The sequence below is a fragment of the Xiphophorus maculatus genome, chromosome 23 (genome assembly GCF_002775205.1).
Source record: "Xiphophorus maculatus strain JP 163 A chromosome 23, X_maculatus-5.0-male, whole genome shotgun sequence".
Classification (NCBI taxonomy): domain Eukaryota; kingdom Metazoa; phylum Chordata; class Actinopteri; order Cyprinodontiformes; family Poeciliidae; genus Xiphophorus; species Xiphophorus maculatus.
In genome coordinates, this window is record NC_036465.1 from 16,305,449 (window position 1) to 16,328,547 (window position 23,099).

At 36.9% G+C, this 23,099-nt stretch overlaps 1 protein-coding gene across 2 annotated transcripts in view; it reads left to right on the plus strand.

The window, feature by feature from the left end:
- LOC102236441 (short transient receptor potential channel 7) overlaps positions 1-23,099 on the plus strand; it is a 58,533-nt gene that overhangs the window by 20,978 nt on the left and 14,456 nt on the right. For both annotated transcript variants that reach the window (XM_014473238.2, XM_023328178.1), the window contains 3 exons: positions 4,169-4,385; positions 5,672-5,905; positions 8,245-8,509. In XM_014473238.2, the coding sequence (XP_014328724.1) occupies positions 4,169-4,385; positions 5,672-5,905; positions 8,245-8,509 (716 nt within the window). The remainder of the gene's footprint in view (positions 1-4,168; positions 4,386-5,671; positions 5,906-8,244; positions 8,510-23,099) is intronic.

Here is a 23,099-nt window from a genome sequence, read left to right on the forward strand (position 1 = left end):
GAGTGGAGCAACTGAGGTGAGAACATGAGTTTCCTTACAAAGTCTGAACCAGCTTTTAACAGATTAAGATGTTTGCCTTGAGGTTTAAAAATGACTGACTTCTCACTTTCATTACAGTGCCAAAGGCATTTTATCACACGTTCTTAATTTTCCATCAAGGAAATTATAATTTGTGGAGTGACAATATTGCAAAGGCCATGCAGGAACTCTGCAAGCAGTTATGCAAATCTGCTCATCATGCTGGATAATCCTCTACCACCTCATCATCAAGTGGGGAATGCATGCATGCGTGTGTGCGTGCTTTCCTGTGTGTAAGATTCACATACAGTGTTGTGGACCACTGGTTCCTGCCTGGTCTTTTACTGATGAGTGTGTCATTTTGCAGGGAGTGAGAGCAGTTGATGTCGAGTGTTTGAGTGAGAGGATGGCGAGTGCTATACAGCTGAGAGATTCCTCACCACTGAGACAGGGATTCAATCATGACGGACTGTCTGCATTTGATCTCACTGTGTCACAAAAACATTTGTGTACGTACGTGCGTGTGTGTGCATGTGGGTATGATTACTTTTAATTATGAATCAGCCAACCGATGAGGCTGGATCTGACAGTCTGTAATTTGTGACACTGGAAAGTGCACAAGAAGCACTGCACTAAAATGAAGTGTTGATTTAGGGATGTAGAGGCTGCTGTTTATTAGTATTAATTATATCATTCTGGTAGCTAGATTTATCAGGTTATAAAGACAAAACTACTGTAAGGGCAGAAGGACAACTACTGCAAAACAGCAATCTGGAAAATCTAGATGGCTTCTTGTATGCACTTTGATCCTCAGGTTTTTACATAGATTTTTTAATTTGAGTTGTTTGAGTTGGCCATTCCCTCAGTTTTATTTTCTTTCTTTGAAATCATTTTGTTGGCTCACTTCAGGATTGTTGTCTTGCTGAAAAATGTACCTTTGTTCATTCTCAGATTCTTATTGTACATTTCAGTACATTTCTCCATTCATCTGCTACCATCATGTTCTCACTATCAAATTCACTGCTGGTCTTTTATTTTTAGAATGATGTTTAGTGCCTTTTGTCCTCTATTTATTGGGTTTGCAGTGACATCCAAAGTTCAATTTTGGTCCCTTCTGACAAGACCATGTTGTTCAATTATTTCAACTTGTTCAAAAGCTGTAAAGCGAACTTTAAACAAGCTTTAACTTGTTTTCCTTTCAGCAGTGGAGTCTTGTGCTGTAAGTTACTTGTTGTTGAAAATTGTACCTGCTAATTCCAAGTCTTGACGGAGATCTGCTTAATAGTCTTTTGTTCATGGACAATTCTGTTGATTATTCTTTTGAATCCACTTTTGTAGATCTTACCCTATAAAATAATGATTTTTGTGATAACAATAACATTGTATTTTCTCTCAGTTTAGACAAAGTAGTTAAGATTAGCTCACATTCATAGAGAACTGGGTTACTGTGCTGGTTTCTTGATTTCCTGCGCCTGTAGCTGCTCTATTTTTCATATGTTCTGTAATTATTCCTCTGTGTCAATGCACTGGATCACACATTCATAATTTATTGAAGTAATCTTTTTGATTTCTTTGTAGGGGCCTATGTGTGGATTACTGGAGTTATTATTAACACAGAATACTGTTTTTGTACAGGAAAGCTGATTTGCACAGTATTTTTTTCTGTATGGTAGTTGAATTTTAAAATAAGATAGCTCATTTTAAAGCAACTTGCAGCAGTTTGAAGCCTGCTTCAATCTGCTGCAGAGAAGCTTTGATGTTTTTATATTACATTTTTGTAATGCCTTATCAAATACAGCTATCAATAATGATTTTATGAAAATTCAGCACAAATATTATTTAACATCTAAGATATAATTGTCCTTTTATTTACATTTCTATTAAATGAAGTAGGAAATTCCACATTGAGAGCAGCCAAGTAAAGAGAAAAAGAGTGACTCTTATGTGAACTGGTTGAAGCCTCCAGAGATGAGTCTTAGGTGTTTTGTCAAGGATTAACTCAGTCTCTGTTTGGCTAATTAAGACAGGCTGGGTGTGTGTGAGAAACATGGACTAAATAAAAATAGGTTCTACTGGAATTATGGCAGATTTGCTGTCCTTATCTTGGAACATAATTGCAACACAGTAATTACAGAAAGACTCTGTTGATGGTGATTATGAAAGCAAACCAAATCAATGATATGCTAACATTTGGAAACAGTTCAACATTTGTGAACATTCATCCAATTGATTTAAAACACAAATATTTAAGTTTAATTTTGCAAAGTGAATGTTCTTACCCTTTCAATTTTGTCTGGAGAATTTAAATCACACACAGTTTTCTATAAAAGTACACCTCTTATTTGGTGCAGGTGCAGGGACAAAAGCAGGACCTTCCAAAGCACAATGTAGGTGGTAGCTGATGGCGCCATGTTCTGGGATCAAAACTAAATCAAATTTCCAACAGCATGTGTTAACTCCAGATCTGTGCTCCTAGGTAACTTGATTATTTTCAGACAGAAAAGGTAAAATACATTATGAAGTCTCGTTGTTGAAAATTACTGAACAGAAGGAAGGAGCTGAAATGAAAACAAAGGTAATTACCCCATTTCATTGTATTTTCTATCTCATGTTTTATATTCATTTTACTAGCCGGAACATACAAGATAATGAAGATAATATAGATTGCTAGCTTAATTTTTTTATTGACATAGTTATAAAAATCATTTTCTTATAGTGCAGTTTTAGTCAGGTGCATTTGACTTTAAATACATTGCAAATGTTTTTTTAATTATTGCAGCAAAAGATAATTTTTTCCCCCATTTTTTTCCACCATTTTCCACCATATAAAAGAAACATATGTACATATACAGCATATCTTAAAATGATGCAACAGCAGCACACATTTTGCTAACATACGTTTATGACTCCTCAATGCACATCACAAATTAGAAAATACTTTATATATGTTGATTTTACAAATTCTTAAAGTTATACAGTGCTGAGCTCTGTGCAGTGTGCATAAACAACTTAAACAACTTAAAGGTTAAGACCTTTATGTTTTAACATTACGATTAAAACATAAAGGTTTTAGCCTTTATGTTTAAAACCTAAACATAAAGGTTTATATCTGTTGATTTGACAAATACTGGAAGTTATAAAGTGCTGAGCTCTGTGCAGTGTGCATAAACAACTTAAAGGTTAGCACCTTTATGTCCCTGAGAGTAAATTTGATTTACACACAGTACTCACACATGTACATATACCAAAATGTATTTCTGTTACAGTTAATGCCACTTGATAAGTCAGAGAGCACTAAAGCTTCATTATGGGTCTATGATTTCTCGATTCATAAAACCACATACTTTGCAGTTCTCATGCATCAAAAGAACATAAGCCTGGTCAGAGTTGGCCGTCTTATGAGGCTGATGGTGAAGTTGGACCAGTCTCTTTAATGCATCAGCAAAGTGAAATGAAGGAGGCCAGATCTTTAGATAAAGTTTTACAAGGTTAAAAATTATCAGGCAACCTTTACCTGCTTGATGTAGCAGTGTGTGTTGCGTCCATTCACCTTCATGTGTTACTCTGCATAGAGCAGGTAGAGGTGTCCCGTAGGTAGTTAATATTGAACACAGCAGGTTATGAGACTGGCAAATGTTGAGATCCCAGAGGTCTATATGTGGCTGCGAGTGAGAGCATGTGTGTATTTATAATCACTGACATACTGCAACCCTTGTGGTATTTTTTAACAGTTTTTGCTCAGTACCTTCCATCCTTTCCTCCTGTCCATATGGTGCTTTTCTGTTAACTGTTGATTGTTTGGCAGTGAGTTACTCTGGCATTGTTGCTTGGAAAATGGATCATTGAATCAGAACAGCTGCTGTTTTCCTGCTAAGATGGGTTTGTAGTGATGCTTTCCATCTTTTCATCTCTGAGGACCAGAATGTGTATAACTCCTCAGAAAGGCTAAGTTACCTGAGGAAAGAAACAGATGTTGTGTTTGGCTTCAATTATAATAGTTGAAAAAAATGTTTGAAAGGTTGACTCCTAGGTAACTCAACAATTTTAAAACATTCCTATTGTGTATTTAAGATAGTTTATTCAACAATATCAACAAACCACAGATCTAAACACAACTGAACAAACTAAATCCTGTTATTTTTGCCTCCAGCTTGGTCAGATTCTTCGCAGTCCCTTCATGAAGTTCGTGGCTCATGCCGTCTCCTTCACCCTCTTCCTCGGCCTGCTGGTCGTCAATGCTTCAGACCGTTTTGAGGGTGTGAAGAACCTGCCCAACGAGACCATCACAGACCATCCCCGACAGGTTTTCAGGGTCAAAACCACACAGTTCTCGTGGACAGAAATGTTGATCATGAAGTGGGTGTTGGGTGAGTCGAATAATGCACAAATATACTGATGATTTGACATTTAAGTAAAAAACAATAATGCTAGAATATATATATATTTTTTAAATACATTTATGGACCACTGCATGTATACAGTAGGTGTATGCAAAGTAAGAGAGTGTAGATACCAAACAAAGGTTTGTTTAAAACATATCCTTTGTAAATTAGTACAGGTTCTCTTCAGGGTCAGAAACATTTTGCCCGACTTTCAGATATTGCATAATTAAAATTTCTTACAGCAACACAGTAACCAAGTGGATAAAAGACAAGGTTATAGTTGTACAACCAATTATACTCTTTCATCTTCCAAAGATCAAACAGAGGTTACTGCCAGCATGGATTCAGTCCCATTCTGACTTGCTGAAGCAGTATTCATCCTGAGTCTTAATGATGAGCCTGGAGGGAAAGTTTCAGGTTCACCCGAGATGTTGTGCTGAGGAAATATACAGAGAGCTGGAGAGAAGCAGAAATGAGGGAAAAGTTTGAAGTGGCTAAAAGAGAAAGATAAAAAAAAAAGAGTGCACAAGAATGAAGCCTGTGGCTCACCAAAAGACAGGCATGAGGAAACAAGAAAATAGAGGCGAATGACAAAGATAAACTCAAAGGATAAATAGCCCATGGCGATATCTGTCAGACCTCAGCTGCTTCCCATCTGCTGATATTCTTCCTCCCGTTCATTCACACATAACAACATTATAAGTGTGGTTTGTCCATGTTGGTTCTCATATGGTCCTGCTTTTATTTGCTTATGTGTAATAGCATCATTCGTCCCTCTTACATGCTCATCTTTGGCAGCAGCTGTTTGTACAATTGTGTGTTACCCCAAATGTGTATGCATATGTGCGTTTGCACAGAGGCTCGTGGCTTAGTTGCTGCATAATTTCATTCGCAGCCATGCTTTTGTCATCCAGTAATTGTAAAAGAGATGGTGCCGATCAGGGTTTCCTTTTCACTAGGCAATTTTCCCCTTGTTTGGCTCCGTCTGGAGAGAGACATAATGGGTTCACAGCAAAGAATTTGGCTTTCAGACTTGTATGTCTGTTTGTATACACCTGAGCATCAAATAGCATCTCTTAAGTGGTTTTGTTTGAATGGAAAACCTTTGTTAGCAGTTTATTTAGATTTCTGACTCAGTTTATTTCTAATTTTGTGCTTTTTCATACATGTTCATCCCTAAATTAATAGATTTTCATACAGCTACCATCAAAAGCCTTATCACCCTTTAATGAGATACTGATGTTGGTTATAACACGTTTCTTTTCCTTTAGGTATGATTTGGTCAGAATGTAAGGAGATTTGGAGCGATGGGCCCAGGGAGTACATCATGCACCTTTGGAATGTTCTGGACTTTGGCATGTTGTCCATCTTTGTGGCGTCCTTCACTGCACGTCTCATGGCGTTCCTGAAGGCATCAAAAGCCCAGCAGTATGTAGACATGCATGTGCCAGATGAAGACCTCAGCAATGCCTCACTGCCTGACGAAGTGGCTTACTTCACCTACGGTAAACAGTTGATACACTTTGGGGGAAAAAATGGCAATAGTATAAAACAATGTTTGTTTCAACCATTTGCTAAACTTTGCTTTGGCAAAAGCTAAGTTCCCCGTGTGTGGAAACTCTTCTATTATGATGTTTAGCAATTATTTTCATATAAATGGATTATTTGACATTGTTTTAAAATCGAAAATCTTTTCTGGGTTGGTTATTTACTCTGATGCATGCATTGCTAATAAGAAGCTTCAAGTCAGATATGTAAATGTCACAAATGTAGAAATATCTCCGCTTTTGACCTGAAACATTTGCACCTGGTATTGCCATGCATATCTATGGCTCGGATTGCTTATAGACAGCTTTCTGCAGTAAAAGAGCATCTAGCAAAGTAAATAAACTCCTTTCACAGTGAAAGGCAATGCAAATGTTGCTACAGTTACAGGAAATTATTTTATCATAAAGATTTTGTCATAGCATTGATTGAATGAACATGAGGCATTTTAAAGATAGGGTCAATTCAGTTTATAGCCTCTCATGCACTGCCTGTTCTAAATGATATTGCTGCATCCTCATTATGCCGTGCCATTCTCAATATATACTACAAAGGAACTAAGCATTGAAGTTGCTTCACCCCTGAATTGGCCCTAGAGGTAATCACTTTGCCTTACAATGTTGGAGATGATACGGTGACTCAGATTTTCCTTTCTCTCCACCAGACTTTAAGCACAGACCAGGACTTCTGGTTGATCACTGTAAATAGGCAGAGTGGAGCAACAGCAGCAAAATGAGTACACCTTAGCTGCAACATTTATTTTTGTTTAAAAATTTGGCACATAATTGATCACGTTTGATTTTTGCATTGTGGTCATACGCAGATCCAAATGATGGTTGAAATTAACAGAGTGACGAGTTACAATCTACTTTTGAGATTCTGCTGGATGTGTATTAGAAGAGCTTTATAATCACACTTCTGCAAAGCAAAATGATATGGATGTTGCTTATTAATTGATATGCAGTGCATGACGTGCCAGCTGTGGCCTGCTTGTGATTCTCTCAACAAAGTGATCGCATTCAAAGCTGTATATTATTCTATAATGTGAACAATGATTAGAAAGTATGATATTTAGTGTTACTTAAATTTACAACAAGCAAATCTGTGTGAACATTTACCAAGTAATTCATTCATTTATGGTCCCTAACATATTTATGTAGCAAAAGGACTGCAGGCTGCAGGTAATGTGCTTATCTGCACATGAAAAGAAACTTCACTAGTGCTTCCCCCTGCTGGCCGGACTTTGTCACGACAAACGACTCAGCAGATGGAGGCGATTGTTCTAAATAGATACTAACAGACACAACAAAACTATAGATTTATTATATTTAGCATTTTTAAGTTGAAGGTTAACATTTCTATTCAACACACTTCCCTTTGACTCTCAGCTTATCTTCATTGCCTTCCGTCTTAATGCTCTCCTTCTATCCAATTTAAAAGATTTACTTTTACATTTCTGTTTAATCAATTCCTTTTCCCCCTCTCCCTTTGTTTGCTTTTTAACAACGTTTCCAAGCATTCATTTTCATTCACACCCTTTTACTGAATATTTGTCTGCTCTGCAATCAGAAACATTTGTAAAAGCAATCAACATGACGACAATGGTAAAATGTACAGCATGTTTGATTCAGTTTTAACCCTTTATCAATTTAGCTTTTCATTGTGTTTTTAAGAAACATGTATGTCTTGTGATCTTTTGAAGTGATTATAATTAACTTTTTTTTTTTTGCTTTTTGTAGTAATTTCTAACGCTTCACTCTTGTCCAGATCATTTTCAGGACACTTCTTTTTCCTCATTTTTTTTATTTGCCCACCTGATTTGACCTACAAAATATTCAAGCTGAAAAAAGTTTAAATAATTTTATATAACATTTTTTATATAAATAATTTTGTTAATATATTGTTTGCTGTTTTTGATTTGATCTATTTTGTGTGCCTGCCCTTATATATGTATGAAAGCTTTAGTTAGTCTGAGTTGGAAACTAGTTCAGTATCATGTCTTGACATTACATTTTAATTTTATTTATGTGTCATAGTTTTCTTTTTATCCCTGACAGTTCTTCCTCTATTATTAACTTTTCTACCTTCCCAATTTCTAAGTGCACTACTGAATATAGTCAAGAAGAAGGAGCAAAAGTAAGAATAAAAAGTTCACAAAGCAATAGAAAACTACTCAAAAACATCAATTTAGAAGACAACAAGAAGGTTTTATTCTTGAAGAAATATCTAAAGATACTAAAGGTCAGTTTACAATCCTTAAAGTTTTTTACACAAATACATTTCTGCCTTTCTTCTTCAGCCAGGATCAAGTGGCGCCCCTCTGACCCTCAGATCATCTCAGAGGGTTTGTACGCCATTGCCGTGGTGCTGAGCTTCTCACGCATCGCTTACATCTTGCCAGCCAACGAGAGCTTCGGCCCGCTGCAGATCTCTTTGGGACGGACAGTCAAAGACATCTTCAAGTTCATGGTCATCTTCATCATGGTGTTTGTGGCCTTCATGATTGGGATGTTCAACCTCTACTCATACTACCTTGGGGCCAAATACAATCCAGCTTTCACCACGTGAGTTAAGTCTGGCAGTAAGACTAGTTTGATATGTTTGAGGTTTAATTGTCTTTATTGTTACTATACTTTGAAAAAGTATTGCCCCTTACAGACTTCTTCTGGTTTTCTTTAGAGTTTTTCACACTTAAACATGTCAGGTCATTGCATTTTTAAATTGTGACTTCCTGTCACTGATGATCAGAGAATGTCCAACCAAGAAAGATTTGTAATTTTGTAAATACTTTTTGACATTGTTGTGTTCCAGAGGTATTCAATTTGTGCTCAATCTGTGTTATTGCTGCACAAGGTACAAAATAAACTGAAATATTAAAGTCATGGGGCTCTTGTAGAGGAAACGTCAGTTTTTAATCTTTATGCATTAAAACCAGACTACTTGGTTGCATTATATAAGACCTAAAGTTATGCAATAATCTATCTAATGATATGTCTACAGGCAGCTTGGATCTTGGCTTTGTGTCACTGCTTTAGCTGCACCAAATATAATTGCCATTTAGTCATTACTTTCTGGTCTTCAAGGTTTTGCTTTATCTTAAAGTGAAAAACAAAAATGGCTGATTGAAATTGACCTCTGTGAAATAAATCAGAATAAAAAAATTCAAAGACATAAGAAATTTCCAAGTGAACTAGAAACTTAAAAAGGTTAATATCACTTTACATCAGCCTATATTTGAACATGTGAAGGTATGAAACAGAGCTGTTTGAGGTGTGTTTTGGTTTAAACACCTTGGTCCTCCATCATCAATGTATTTGGTATTTGGTTTGGCATCTTTGAACCGTATTGATTACAGCAATCATATCTCACGTTCTGCACAATGTCACTTTCTTCCAGCAGGTCTATGATGTGTTTTAAACAATTTGTGGGAAAGTTGAAGTGAGGCAGGTTGTTTATTTGAGAATTTTAAATTGCAAAGAAGCTTTCAGCAACACTCATAGCGAACCTTAAAAGCTTTAATCTGCTTAGGTGTCTGTTCCTCCTATGATTATTGTCTGCCATTTCAAACTGTTAAAGTGTTTACTCTTTAAAGGCAGCAATGCATAAAGCCATTTATGTTTGCATTTTTCAGACATCATCTACAGAGGCAACATTTTTGGGGGAGAGAGTTTTCTGATAGAAAATATGTTCTGCAAAAAATGTTTACTTTTACAAAAATTAGCTGTTAGAACATCTCCTATAACATCAGTTATTCTGCCTCTTACCTCTGCATAGTTTTTCGTGTTTCCCAAATATCCGACATCAACAATGTCGGATATTTGTTTTAAGATATCAGTGTTTGGCTGCTAACATAATGTTACTGATTATTATCACTCATATTTGACAAGAAATACCCTTTATATTTTTCCCTGCTACATATCGTACTTTATTTTCTCCAAGGAAGAAAAGACTCACCCAGACAAATTTTTTAGCACTTCTAATGAAAATGTGCCAAAAGCATTAAAATAAACATGTATCTTATCACAGCTGCAGAACTTTAAACTGTATAAGAAAAAAATAGAAATATTTTCTATCATAATCTTTTTGTGATGCTATATTCACTCCGGATACTTCTAAAAGTATTAACCATTATATAAAAAACTGATTAACAATAAAAAATAGTACATTGTATAATATTGAAAGAATTGAGATTGAAAAATTTGTTGCATTCCTTCAATAGATTGAATTAGCACCTAAATTTACACTAACAGTAGGTTTATTGTTCAAAATGAGTAACCTCAAATTAGTTTAACAACTGGTTAACAACAAAAACACAAGTTCAGTTGGACATAAATTCAGGCATTAAGGTTTGAGACTTTTCATATATCTGGGCTGCCAACACATTTGTCCTTATTTGTATGTCTACGTTCACTTTGCAAATATGATCTTCATAGTTATGCAAATCCTCCTACTGAATGGCAAAAGCCATGTCATTGTACTACTATAATGTTTCATATCTAATTTCAACTTGTCGCCTTTTTACTTTCCCTTTCTCTTTGTCAGCCAGATCAGCAAAAAAGGGTGTATACCTGTGTATTTATTCTCAACCTAGCTTTGCATGTTCACTAATACTCTTTACTTGATGTACTACATCAAGCTACTATAAAGTTCAAGCTACTTTATAGTAGCTTATAGTAGCTTGAACTATTTTAAACAGTTATTGTTAGATCCTTTGTTTAAATTGTCAACTCAGATGTACATAGGGTCAAAATCAAAAATTTGATTTCAAATATCATTATCCTCATATCCTTCACCTATCAGTTATGTGTATAATGCAAAAAAATACGAAAACAAGTATATGACCTCACTAATCTTTATAGTCACTTGTTATAACAGGGAGCATAAAAGAAATTGTACTTTCTTGTTCTAGCTTACAGCCATAGCTGTGCTGTGTACAGTATCTCGTGTGCAGAGTCTCTGCACCGAGTGGCTTTGTGTTCTGCTTGGCTACCTACATGGAGCCAAATATCCAGACAATGTGGCGAGCAGACAGAAAGAGCAGAGAGTTAACTGACAGCAGCACACACAGACAGGCAGAAACAAGGTCTAATGGAGTTGGAATTGAGTGTCAAAGAGATCGTGGCCACAGACCAACCATCTGACATTAATGAAGACTTCTCACAAAGCAAAGAACAAGCACAGCACAGATGTGCAGCTTTAGACAGAAAGAAGTGTAGAATCCAGTCTCTTCTCTGTTTTAGAGTTTCTTCCTCAAAGAAGGTTGTGAATTTTGCTCAAATAAGACTGTGTTAATGCATTACTGACCTTTGTGAGTGTCTATATTTCTCCTGTGTAATAAGGAGAAATATTACACAGAAATATTGATGAATATCATCAATGAATTGATGATATTCAATGAATTGCTCAGTCTACCTGTACACACAGTAGATTTTCACTTTCGTAGAAATCGATGTTGTCTGTTTTACCACCAGGGGTCAGTCTGGTATTAAATCTTATCCAGTCGGCATGTCAGAACAAAGTATCTGGAGGCAGGCGTGCAGAGAAAGAAATATAATTTTTTATATGTATATCTCTATATGTAAGACAATATATACATTTTTGTGTTGTACATCTAACTGGAAGATTTCAGAGGGGCTTTTTGATTGTTTTTAGCATAATATTCACCCACTAGAAGAGGTAGAATAGCAGCTGAGTGTTAATAATAGTAGTGTAACAGTGTCAAATCTGTCCCTTTTGTCCTTTATTCTCTTGCAAAGAAACATGTCGCAGTGTCCTGTTTTGTAAGTGGGGGTGCGTGTGTGTGTGTGACGTCAGATATCTGAAAGGGCACGTTTGATGGAGGGATGAAGAACAGCCCAGTCTGATAGCTCTCACTCATAGAAGGGGGCGCCAGGTGTAGGAGGTAATGATACCCCAGGAGGGAAAACTCAGGCTGGATGTTGCAGTGAAGGAGGTGATGTGGAAGAAGGGAAGATTAACATAAAAAAGTGAGGCCAAAACACAGATTTACCTCAAATACCCTCACACTAATATAAACTCACGCATGAACGCACAACTTGATAGAGCTTAATGAAGACTGAACCACCCTTTTACAAAACCTGGGAAAAGCTTGAAGACACTTCCAAAATGTACAGATAAGATGCTGTTATCTGTATCTTATTATGCTCTGTTAAGAGCCCATAGACTAGTCGGTGCATATTTGTTCTTACTGTTCTTCAGAGTTTGTTTTGCTGAAATAGCTGCATATGTGCAAAGAATCTTCTGATGTTTACTGACAAACACTAAATCAAGAAATTGATTTAGACGGAGCTTTTACACTCTGGTCAGCTGTGCATGACTACATGACACACAAAGAAAGGTGGACAAAACAGAAGACATGTGACAATAAAAATATGGATAATCCTCTCTTTAAGTTAGACAGAAGAGATATGAGAATAAATACAGAAATGCCTCTGGGTGCAAAAAAGTAAGGCGACAAAGTTAATTAGGAGAAGGAGGAGAAAGATGGAGGGAAATGGAGGGGATGACAGATGAGAGGAGAACCACAGGGAGCGATGCAGAGGTGGATTTTTTTGGATTGGCTCTTTGTTCAGGCAAAATGCAGGAGACCTGCCAGAATACGTAGACAAAGGAAGAAGAAGAGCGAAGAGAGGATGAGAGAAGGTCATGGAGACTGAGCAACAGCCATACATCCTCACAGGATTAGCACAGATTTAAGCGTAAGCATTTGGAAAGGTGGGAAGACATCAGGACGCGAGCTCTGAGTATGTTTATTGCCAGCTGGCTCTCAGTGTTCATTTTATTCTGTAACATTTCATGTGACACAAGCTGCTATTTGAATTTTGCCTTAAATATTACATGAGTTTCGTTTTAGTGAAACACGTTTAAAAACACACCGTGGATATTGATTAAAGCAGACTAGATTTAATTTATGGCGAAAAGATTTTTGCTCTCTAACCTTGTAAAGCACTTTAGTCTTACAGTGTTTACCACTTACCTGGCAGACTATTGTGATAGATCACTTAAATAAGTTAGGATTTTAGCTTTTCCTTTGTAGATCTGCTATATGTTTTGGGTTATTGTTCTACTTGAAGGTGAACTTCCATCTCAGTCTCAGCTCTTTAGAAGAAAAGCTTCACGACAACAAGGTGCTGTCAGTTTCATGATGGGGAGCGGTGGAGTCAGGACGAAGTGCAATCTTAGTTTTCTGCTTCACATACCGTCTTGCAATTAGGTAAAAGAAAGCTGAGTTTTGGTGTCACTGACTACCAGCCTTATTATGTTGTCTCCTTTACATTTACAACGGTACTTCTTTCAGCTATTGGTTACTTTGTTTTGCTTATCTATGGCAAGATTTGAGGAATCTTCAACTAATAGTTGTACTCTGAGCTTTAGATCACTGCAGCTTCTCTAGATTTAATGACCTACTTGGTTCCCTTTATGATTCATAATTCAACAGTATTTTCACCTGACCTAGTGGAGAGCAGCTTAGGTTTCATGGTGTTTGTTTACTTCGGTTCTCCTGCAAATGTCAGATAAATTTATGGAAAAGCTGTATTTTTATTGGAATAATTACAACGAGGGGAGAATACAGCATTTACTAGATATGTGACTTCCAAGGAATATGGTCGTACTAAATTTTATTTAGGGTTAACAAAATGAATGGGATTAAACACAACTGCACAACACTCCTTAATGTTTTTATTTGCAAATATCTATGAAAACCTTGAAACCTTGTCCTTCCACTTGACAATTGTTTTCTGCTCTTTGTTTATCTATCACTTTAATTTCCATTAAAATACATGAAAGTTTGAGATCAGTGCATGGCAAGTGCTATTGCAAAGCATCATGTACACAATTCAATTATCTAAATAATAATCCTACCAAACATGGATGGCAATGTGTCTGTTGGAAAAATATTTCTCAGTAAATTCCTATCTTGGAGTTTTCCAAGTAGACAATGTATTCTGCAAGCCTAACATTTTGATTCTTACTTTGACATCAGCTGTTGCCCTTGAAAACATTGGTTCCATCTCAATGAAGCACAGAATGAAAACAGGTGCCACACCGCTCCATACACATGAGGTACATAAACCTCTTATGTTTTTTGTTGTGTGACTTTCTTTAGATGCTTTGTCAGTATTTATGAAAGGGAGGACGGAGCTGTCAAACTGATGGACCACTAAAGAAAATAAAATGAAAAAATAGTAGCTAACTGAATTTACTTTGAACAACGCTGACAGACGTAGACAGATTTCTCTTATTTTTTCAAAGAAGGATAAATACAGTTTGACGTTACAAAGCAGTGTCCTCACAACCCAAGTGTAATTTGGACTTTTTTGGAAAAAAATGTAATTAAAATAAGATTATTCTTAGGAATATGATTTTATTATTTTTGGATGGATGGATGTTTTTGCCATCAACCCACTTCTCTTTCCATGCCTTAAAATCAAAGTTTAGTTTCCTCATGATGAGGAATAAAATACCAACTAACAAAGAAATCCTGACTGACTTACACTCAAAAGCAAACCAATGTTTCAGATTACATATTTGATGTCTGTGATGATTCTAGTTGACAGGAGGGTTTGCCTCTCCTCTTGTCATTTCTCCTCCCTCTTCATTATGTGTCTGTTAGTCTCTTATCTGTCTCTCTGTCTGTGTGTGTGCTCGCCCATGTGGCTTCCTGGTCCCTGATAGCTTACCTGGTGCAGCTGTTGTTCATCTCCTCATTACTGCTCTGTTTATCCTCTGTGGGCTTTTTTCACTTTTCACCATAACGTTAGGCACGCCACTGGGAGCTGAAGTCTGCTTCCAGTACTCTTCCAGTACACCCCACTGCCAATCAGCCACCATCTCTTCAGCTGCTCTTTCAGTCTTTCCGGCAGGAATCAATATTCTCTATTTTACGTTTGAGTCAAATCTTTTTAATATCCTCAAGGTAAAATTATCTCTGAGTGACCTAGAAGAAGCAGTAGCAAAGCTCTGCCATGAATCAGTGGATCAGATGATTCAAGTCACCCTGCCTTTCTTTTTTTTCTGCCTTTGTAATATGTTTTACAAAATGTTATTAGTCATTTAAATTATTCTACCACAATTCATCTGAACAAGGAAGCCTCTGAATTTAAAGTCAGTCATCTGAACTTGGTCACTTTTAATCTGCTCCCACTGCTAAATGCTCTTGACTGTCATTGACCCTTTACAATTTTATTTTATGCAGTCATTTAGCAGATAAGTTTGCTTCATTGTTATATGTTACCTTAAATTGCCTCTGATACGGTGTTATTTATTGGTAAAAGCTCATCATCCTATAAAAACAAGTTGGAGCTTTAGTTTGAGTCCTCGCTGTATGTTGTCTGTCACTGTCAGAGAAAATCCTGTCACTACAGAAAAGCCCAGACATCCAGCTGACCTCTCTGCTAGGTGTATCTTGACCTAGATGACTTTTTCTGCACCTCTCTACACCCACAAGCCATTTTTACTGTATGTATCCAGCAGGCAAACAAGTCATGAAAGAGTACATTATTGGATTTTTAGCAGCAGGCATAGCCTTATAGGCCTCTTGTCCTCTGTGGCACTACTTTCCTCTCTATTTCCTAGTAAAGCAAGACATCTCCATCCCTGTATTGATCCAAACTAAATATTAATTTCCCATCTATAAATGTTTAGTCCAACAGTCAATAGCAGCCTTAACTCATCTCTCCATCTATAAACTGCCTTTCTATGAATCATAAAGTTTAAAAAGACTCTACTATCAGTAACTGGAAGAGAGAGGTTATAGATAGATTGCATGGTGAGGTTCAAGCTACTTCATGACAGACTGGAAAACTGTTCATAAATGAACGGCTGACATTGAATTGAGCGAATAAACTCCTCATTGTGTTTGAATCAGTCATAAAAAAAAACTCCTGTGTTTATTTAGCTCAAAGACCCTCTTTGCCCTCTGGGCTGCCTGTCAGGCTTCGGTCTCTCATTGAACTTACCAACACGGTTGACAAGGCTTTAGAAACCTTCATTTGTAAACATGGAGCTGCCTCACAGTGTGAAAGTTTATTCTTGCTTTTATGTCTGTCAACTCAGATCAGTTGCTTCTGAGTTTTTACCTTTACTCCTTCCACCCAACTAGGCCATTGATATAAGTTACTGGAGGGAGGGCTACAAGTACTTTGTAGCTTAAATTCAATCCCCTCTGAATACCTTACAACTCTCTAATTTGTGCCTTTCAACGTCATCATCCTGGAAAACAATGTGGTCACCATCCTGTCATGTATAAAGATTTATCTCTTAACTTTGTCACTATTTTTTGTTTACCCAAGTTTCTGGTTGTTATATTATCTGGCACTGTTTCTGTGTGTTCATGCACTGGTGGCTTCCTGGTACCTGACGCAGGTGTTGTTTGTTTCCTCATTACATACATGACATTGTACCTAATAACTGAGACAAAAACTGCACGGCCCAGGGATGCAAATACAAGAACTAAATGTGTTATTAGACAAAATAAATGAGAATTATTGTAATTTTTTTTCCCCAAAAGGTTTAGTGGAATATTTTTAGTTCACATAATGATTTAAGAGGAGCACTGAAACAGATTAATGGGTTGATGAGTTAGGCAGGGCCCAAAGCCAGAGTTTTCAGTGTAACAACAGTGGCTTTTGTTAATCTGATTAGATCTGATGGTAATTTTAGCTGCACGCCCATTCAGCACTGAGTAGTCTCAAATCAAATGAAGTGGAAAAAAACTGACTGATTTCACAAGAAAATTTCCATGAGTGATTTATGTTCTCAACAAAGAAGTAATATTACCAACCCAAACGTCATACAAGTAAAGTCATTGCAGTTTTTAGAAACAGATTTTAGAAAAAAAGAAAAAGTTCAACTTTGGTTTAAGCTGATTATAACACATTCTCCCAAAGTGTGTTTGGAGATTAAAAGAAATTAGCAAAAGGCTACAAAAGAAGTCAATGCAAATTAGTCGGCAAGTAGCTTTGGGTGAAACATTGGAATGGCACATGGAATGATTGCAATGATTTGCAATGTGATAATTAACAAAAATATTTTCTGTTCTTTTTAAAGAATAATTGCTGCCTGAACAGAAAATAAATAAATAAATTTGTGTAGGGAAGCAGACAGCCTGGTCGTCCATTCTTTTCCCTGTTATTTTTTTCTAGATGTGTTTGTTTTGTACATTTCACATTTTAATTCTGTGACTTACTTCAACATCTTGTCCTAAACCATATCTCATGAGCGTAATTTCAACTACATATGCTCGGAAACACAAAACAGAAAATATCTAAGCTAGCATTAGTCTTTAAAATTGCTCCACATCTTGTGAGGAAACAGAACAGGGCAGCTAGAGCCAAAAACCAGTCAGGCACATAAAAAGGGAACCTTAAGACATGCTTGATTCTGTAATTGCTCCTCTTTTGGCATTAAATCCTATTCTCTGCTAAATATGGTTCCTCTTACATCTTGCCTGAAGACTCACCACAACAGCCTCCCTTTGCTTTTCCTCTCTTTTAGCCTCATTTTGTATTTCCGCTGTCTATCACACATGCACACGCATGCACAAGTGCGTATAAGAGGCAAACACATCAGCTTATGTTGTTCTTCCCTCTTGGTTGATTGGCTCACTATCAGACATACACACAGATGCACATCTCTTGGGAGCCAAATTTATTTGTTGATTAAATTGAGAAGTGGATATGACCCCACCCGTCTGGTTACCATGGTGACATCTCTCTCTTTTTTCCCCCACAACAGGTAGTTATCACTCAATTTAATATTTTGTCTATATTTGCCTGTCTGACTACTTGTTTGCCTTTAGAGGTGTAGAAGAGCGGTGAATTAAATGTCTTGCTAATGACAGAATGCAGTAAGATAATGAGCAGCATACCATCTGCAGCCATTCACTGAGGGTATGTTTACATTTGCTCTATGTTATGTTAAACCCATTAGAAAAGATTTGCTGTGGATTACACAAAAATTAGAAAATAAATTATAAGAAGAGAAGATGACAGAAATAGGTAAAAGCTGTTTGGTGAAAACGATGGAGAGAGTGATATGCTAGGAGAGAAATGGGGAGAATCCTGTAAAAGCAGTGAAAATATAATGAGAAATTGGGAGCAGGACATGGCACCAAAGAGAGGCACAGAGGAGCTGGAAACATAAAGCATGGAGAAAGAAAATAAAGGCTTGTCTCTGAGACGATGAGGTTGATTTGGGCCCATTGGTGATTAAGTTTGGTCTTCTCCCGCAGAGCTGGGGTGAGTCACCAGTCTCCCACTCACAGACGCACGCCGTGCTGCATGTGGCATGATTTTGGTAGAAAGAGAATGAGAAGCAGCATCAGTTTTTTTTTACTGTTAGAGTCCTGCAGGGCTGAGTGTAAGGGTTTGTATTATTCACACCCTGGGACAGAAATCTGGGAGGCTGACTTCTTTGGAGGGACAAAAGCCAACTCTCCTAAAGCAAATATGGGGGATGGTCGTTGCTTTGGTTTAGGTCAGACCTCAAGGAAAATTATTTAAAATAGTCAGATTTCACATTCATGACTGTGCCTGTGTTTATGTGTGAAGCCTTCATGCCTTATGCAGCCTTTTGTTAGCTGGCAGCTGTGAAAACAAACAACAGACTATCTATTTCGGCTTCAAGATGAGTCCTATAAAATACAGACACATGCAATTTTAAAATGAATGAATCAGAATCTTAGCTTGTCAGAAACATTAATCCTCCATAATCTGAGGGATCAAGTATATCATCCGTCTCTTCTTGTAAAATACGCTCATAAATGGCTGACATTGGGCAAATTTGAATTTATAAGGGCTGTTGATCTCCAGGGATACATTTTAGATTTCCCATAATTGGACTTCCTCCCTGGGAGGCACCTCGCATAGATTTCAGTAAATTAAATAACCTGAAAACAAGATAAGCAAAACAAATGATGATACTCAGCAACGCTCCCTGCTCATGCATCAATATATGCCAGAACGAAAGCAGAAGCTCTTTCCTCAGTTTATACCTGCATCCACATTCTATCTGTAATGTCTCGGGTTGGTGCAGAAAGAGGTGATGCGTGGAGACTTTCCCAGTTGTACTGAGATTCAGACACATTTTATTTTGTTAGATTTCCCTTCTAGGAGTTACAGGTATGAACTATTAGTAAAGATTTTAAATTGGAGAAAAAAACAACTATTCAGATCCAATTAATAAAATGCTGCATGGTTTACAGCTCTTCAAATTGAAAAAAAAAATCTGTTTAATCAGTTGCTGGCTTTATTGCCATTATCTTTTGATCACTCAAACAAGACAAATGGTTGCATTTGATTAAAGAACAGGGAACTTCTAAGCTGTTGCTGTGAGCTACTTAGTTTAAGTTGCCTTTAAAGCAGGAGAGGGAGGATATACTCCACTAAAAAAACATAGCCATCTACTGGAAAAGTGAAACACTGCAAAGACACAACAATTCTGAAATTCATTTATTTGGTAATATTAATCTAAGATCAAACAAAACTCTAAATTTAAAAAATATATGAGAAAATTATGAATGGTACAGAGTCAGGAGAATGTCATGTCACATCTGAGAATATTAAAGCCATTTATTCTTGTCAAAAATAAAGTACAAAGTGTTGAAATATTGTCTTTAACCATAACATTATCTTTACTCTATTTTAAAATATTTTGTGGCATATAATCTTTTTGTTAAACAGTTTTATTTCATTACCACCTTGTAGCTTATGGCCCAATTCATTCATCTATCCATCCATTTTCTATCGCTGGTTATTCGAATTTCATGGAGATGCGGGGTTTCTTTGTCCAGCAGTCCACACAGAGTCACACAAACCAATTAAAATATACATTAAAATTTAGTCAGTCACAAAAACCATTAGATGAAAAAGTTGTTCCTCCAAGAGACTGGAACCAGTTATGTCAGGTCATCGACTCATCGACCCTTCAAAGAATCATTTTATGAAGTACTGAACAGCTAACAACCAAGTTTTTTAAAGGTTTTTTGGGATTTAATCTTGCCTGAGGCCTTTCTATGTTTTGTTTGCATGTTTCTCCATGTTTGAGTATTATTCAAGTGCTCCAGTTTTTTCCAACACTTCAGAAACACACCTGTAAAGTTGATTAGACATTCTTCACTGATTTTCAAGCATCATGGCTAATGAAGAAACTACATGTGGAAGAATGGTCAAGCTACCTGTTCTCTCTTGACAAACATCACTATTTGTCATTTGCACATTTTGCATGGGTTGCTGTAAATATGAAGATGTCTGTGATGTATCATGGAAGTCCTGCTGTGGTATTGCCCAGTATACCCCAACCACCTGGTCGGGTGGTTGGGATTTATTTTATCTTTATATCTAAAGATAAAACAAACAAAAACACTTTATAGTTGTAGTAAGACCTGCCTTAACAGCATAAAATAGTATTTTGTTGTTCATTAGTAGTCATTTATTGCAGAAGATCAGATATGAATTCTTTTAAAATATGCTTATATGTGCGAAAGAGCAGAAACATCTTAACTGTCACAAAATCTAGATCTATATAAAGTGAAAACTCCAGTTTGTGTCCACATTTATTAAACGATAACACCCTCTGAGCCACTCTGCCAACGCATGAATGTCACATTTTTGCAAGTCTCCTCCTATCAAACTAACAATCTGCCCCAGCAGATGAGCAATGACTATTTATAGACTTGCCTTTTGGTGAGTGTAGAATTTTAATTGTGTTTGTTCCTGCAAATGTCTGCTTAACAACACTTTAACGTTGGCTAGAAGAAAGTTGTCTATAATTATCTCCTCTTACATTTTAGAAAAACTCCTCTATATCGGGCAAGCGTTTCACAGGTTGGGAAGTAGGACCTTGAGACTGATTTTAAAAAAATCATTAGATTAGAAAGATAAATGGGCTATAACATAATCAAGAGCAGAAAAGTATCGCCCTTTTTGGAGTTGATTCAAAAGTCACTTTTTTATCTTGTAAGAGAGTCTCAGTCACTGGTCTTCACAGCATGCCCTCCAAAATCACCTTCTTTATCTCCTCTGATTGCACCAAAGCCTTTTGGATTTCATTATTTAAACAGTGCTGGAGGGGAAGTACTAATGGAAACAGCCTTCCTCCCTAGTTGCTGCCAGTAAGCCACTTAAAACCCAACACGGTGGTTTGTAAAAGTTCTTTGTTTTGGACACCTTCACTGTACATGAGATTTAATTAGATGATTGTACTGTAATCTGATGTGGAGATGGCAACCATTTAATCCCTTATTAAGTTATGTTTTTATGAATATTGCTGGCACACAAAAAAAGTACAGTGGCGCAGTTGGTAGCACTGTGATGAAGCAAGAAGGTTCTGGGTTCAATTCCCAGACCTGGGTCTTCCTGCACGGAGTTTGCATGTTCTCCCTGTGCATGCGTGGGTTCTCTCCGGGTTCTCCAGCTTCCTCCCACAGTCCAAAAACATGACTGTTAGGTAAATTGGTCTCTCTAAATTCTCCCTAGGTGTGAGTGTGTGTGTGTCTGTCTCTGTGTTGCCCTGACAGACTGGCGACCTGTCCAGGGTGAACCCCGCCTCTTGCCCAGAACATTAGCTGGAGATAGGCACCAGCACCCCTCCTAACCCCGCTAGGGACAAGGGTGTTAGAAAATGTATGGATGAATATTGCATAGAACCAATAAATGTTTGGGTAATCTCTTTGTAGGAGTTCTTCCTTTTTAACTACACTAATGTGGTGTAAACCAAAACCATTATGGCTTTTGTTTTTTTTTAAAAGAGTAATCATTGTATGAATTGTACTTGTTCCCTACAAACTAGAATGCCATAACTACATAAATGTCTACATGAGGAAGACTACTGGAGATGTCTTCTCTTTTTGCTTTTGCAACAAGATCCCACTGTGTTTTATGCTGAGGGTGTAGTTCTTGATCAAAGAATCACTACTGGTGGAGCGTTGCTACCAGTGGTCAAAGTCTTTAAAGTACCAGTCATTCATTGAGATCTACTTGACTTAGTCTGTACTGAAGTACATTGTAGATGTTCTGTGTCAGCTAAATATGCCAGGAAAGTAACAGGTAATAGTTTAAAGAAGAGACTGACTAGACATGCTTTCTTTAGTTGTAAATAAGGTTGAAAACCATGTTTTACTTTCCTCGGCTTTAAAATTATGTGTTGCATTTTGTTGGTAAAATTAAAACAGAATATTTCTATGTTGTGGATTTAATGCTTTGACATGGAAAAGTTAATTTTATTGTGAAAACGCTTCTGAGGCACATTAAAATCTCCCACATCATTAGTTGTAATTTTAGTTAAGTGGTCTGCTGATGTCATACATCATTTGTTTGAGCTGAACTGTGCTAGCTAAAACTGACCACTCCACACACTCTCCAATAGCAAAAATATAATATTTCAGATTTGTTCTGCCACTCAGTGAAAATCAGACTCCAGGTAATGATTCAACTTTTATTTAACATTTATTTCTGTTACATTTGTCATTTCTCTTCTGCAATTATTCTTTAACGCTCTCTTGATGTCAACTCACTGCCACACATATAACTCCTACATGTCATCCATGTTGCAGCCATTACAACTAATGTGCCACTGACATGACAGAGCAGTCATTACAACTAAAGCACAGCCATGGCCTCAATTACAGCAATGGCATCTCGTGGAAATAGCCATAATCACGGTTCTAGTCCGTCTCCAACAGCAACAGCAGCAGTCTGCAAAAAACTGGCAATTTGAAGGGAGTGCAATGGCACAAAGAAAATATTCCTCTATAAACCTTCCTTGCATCTAACACAATTTTCTATTGCTCAGCAGAAGCCTCTATGCACAGAGGTTTGAGTGAAAAGGAAGTCGTTTCTTTTGAAGATATGAAGCAATGTTATTATCTCAAAGCTGTCTATGCACATTAATCATTAATTATACTTTTTCAACAAATTCATGAGATTCACAAAGAGCAACAACAGCATGCCAACGTTTAGAGAACATTATAGAAATTAATTTCCACTGAACAGGCTAATTATAAATACTTTGCCCAGAATCACAATGTTTTGGAAGATATGTGAGTAAAAAAGTTACTCTAGCTGCATAGAAGAGTAAAGGATTTTTTCCCCGTCTTCTTCTATGGTATAAAAGGTGAAGCACCCAGAGGATTTT